This window comes from Atheta coriaria, unplaced genomic scaffold (genome assembly GCF_025399875.1).
Source record: "Atheta coriaria isolate IRGN ID8LTWV9N9 unplaced genomic scaffold, Caltech_Dcor_3.1 scaffold5958_size1079, whole genome shotgun sequence".
NCBI lineage: Eukaryota > Metazoa > Arthropoda > Insecta > Coleoptera > Staphylinidae > Dalotia > Dalotia coriaria.
The window spans coordinates 1-1,079 of record NW_027050616.1 but is presented as its reverse complement, the minus strand read 5'-3'; the positions used below and the strand labels follow the sequence as shown (position 1 = coordinate 1,079).

The 1,079-nt window shown below is 52.3% G+C and overlaps 1 protein-coding gene across 1 annotated transcript; it reads right to left on the bottom strand.

Annotated features, from left to right (window-relative positions):
- Positions 1-8: 8 nt before the first annotated feature.
- LOC135803178 (uncharacterized) lies at positions 9-1,043 on the bottom strand (the record flags this gene model as incomplete). The annotated part of the gene is made up of 1 exon (XM_065316768.1): positions 9-1,043. A coding segment is annotated over exon 1 (1,035 nt), but the record flags the coding sequence as incomplete, so codon positions are not given.
- Positions 1,044-1,079: the final 36 nt, after the last annotated feature.

The window sequence follows — 1,079 nt, the reverse complement described above, 5'->3', positions numbered from 1 at the left end:
GCCCCTGCAGCAGGGGGTGGTGGTGTGGGTGTCGGCGTCGCCTGTGGTGTTTGCTGCGTCGGTGGTGGCGTAGAATTCGCGGCATATGGTGAATTCGGCAAGTTTTGATTGTAGTTCGCCGGCGGGGGTGTAGCAGTGTTTAAAGCCGGAGGCTGTGCGCTGCCGCTCACATACGGATAGCTCTCCGCATTCGTCTCAACACTATAAGGATATTGCGTGTAGTTTCCGGCAGTACTACTTCCGGCTGGCGCTGAAGTGTTGTAGTTGGAGGCGTAATTGCCGCTTGAATATCCCGCGTACGCATTCGGCGTATAGGCTTGATTGGAGGCATCCGCGGGATAGTATTGATATTGCGTCGGATACTGATTGACACTATCGGTGGCCGCCGGTTGAGATTGCGGTGGTTGCACGCCCGTAGACGCATAATTGTAGTAATTACCTGCCGCTTGTTGTGGGGGGTAGTAATTATTAGGCTGATCCGCGTATTGTTTATAGTTTGTTGCGCTCGCGGTGATATCAGTCGTGAGGCCAGGCGCTGTATTCGTGGAGTAATTGCTGTAAGCCGCGTAATTCGGGCCACTGCTTGCATCGGGCGTGTATTGTTCCGGTCGTTGCGCGTAATTAACGCTCGGCGGCCGGGAGCTCTGCGAAGTCGCGATTGCCGGCACGGTTGTCGCGCCTACCACCGCTGTGTATGCGGCAGTCGACGGGACAGGATAATTATTGTACCCGCCATACGCCTGCGAATTTACGTTATCGTAGTTAGACGCTGGATTACTGCCGCTAGTGCCAGAAGTCATTTTCATCGCGTTCATCTTATTGATTAGATCCTTGTTGATGTTCTTATCGGAATAGTTGACCTGCGTGTAACCGCCGCCATTGTACTGACTTGTACTGACCGAATTGCTGTATTGATGTGAATAACCCGTGTTCGGTGGGACGTATTCAGAGTGGTAATCGTTTTGCCAAGGCTGTTCTACCGCTTGACCTGCTCCTGCTACATTCCCAGTAGTTCCGTACATCGGTGATGAAGGGTATTGCATTTGTGGTCCCAAAACATCATTTTTTACCCTTTGCTC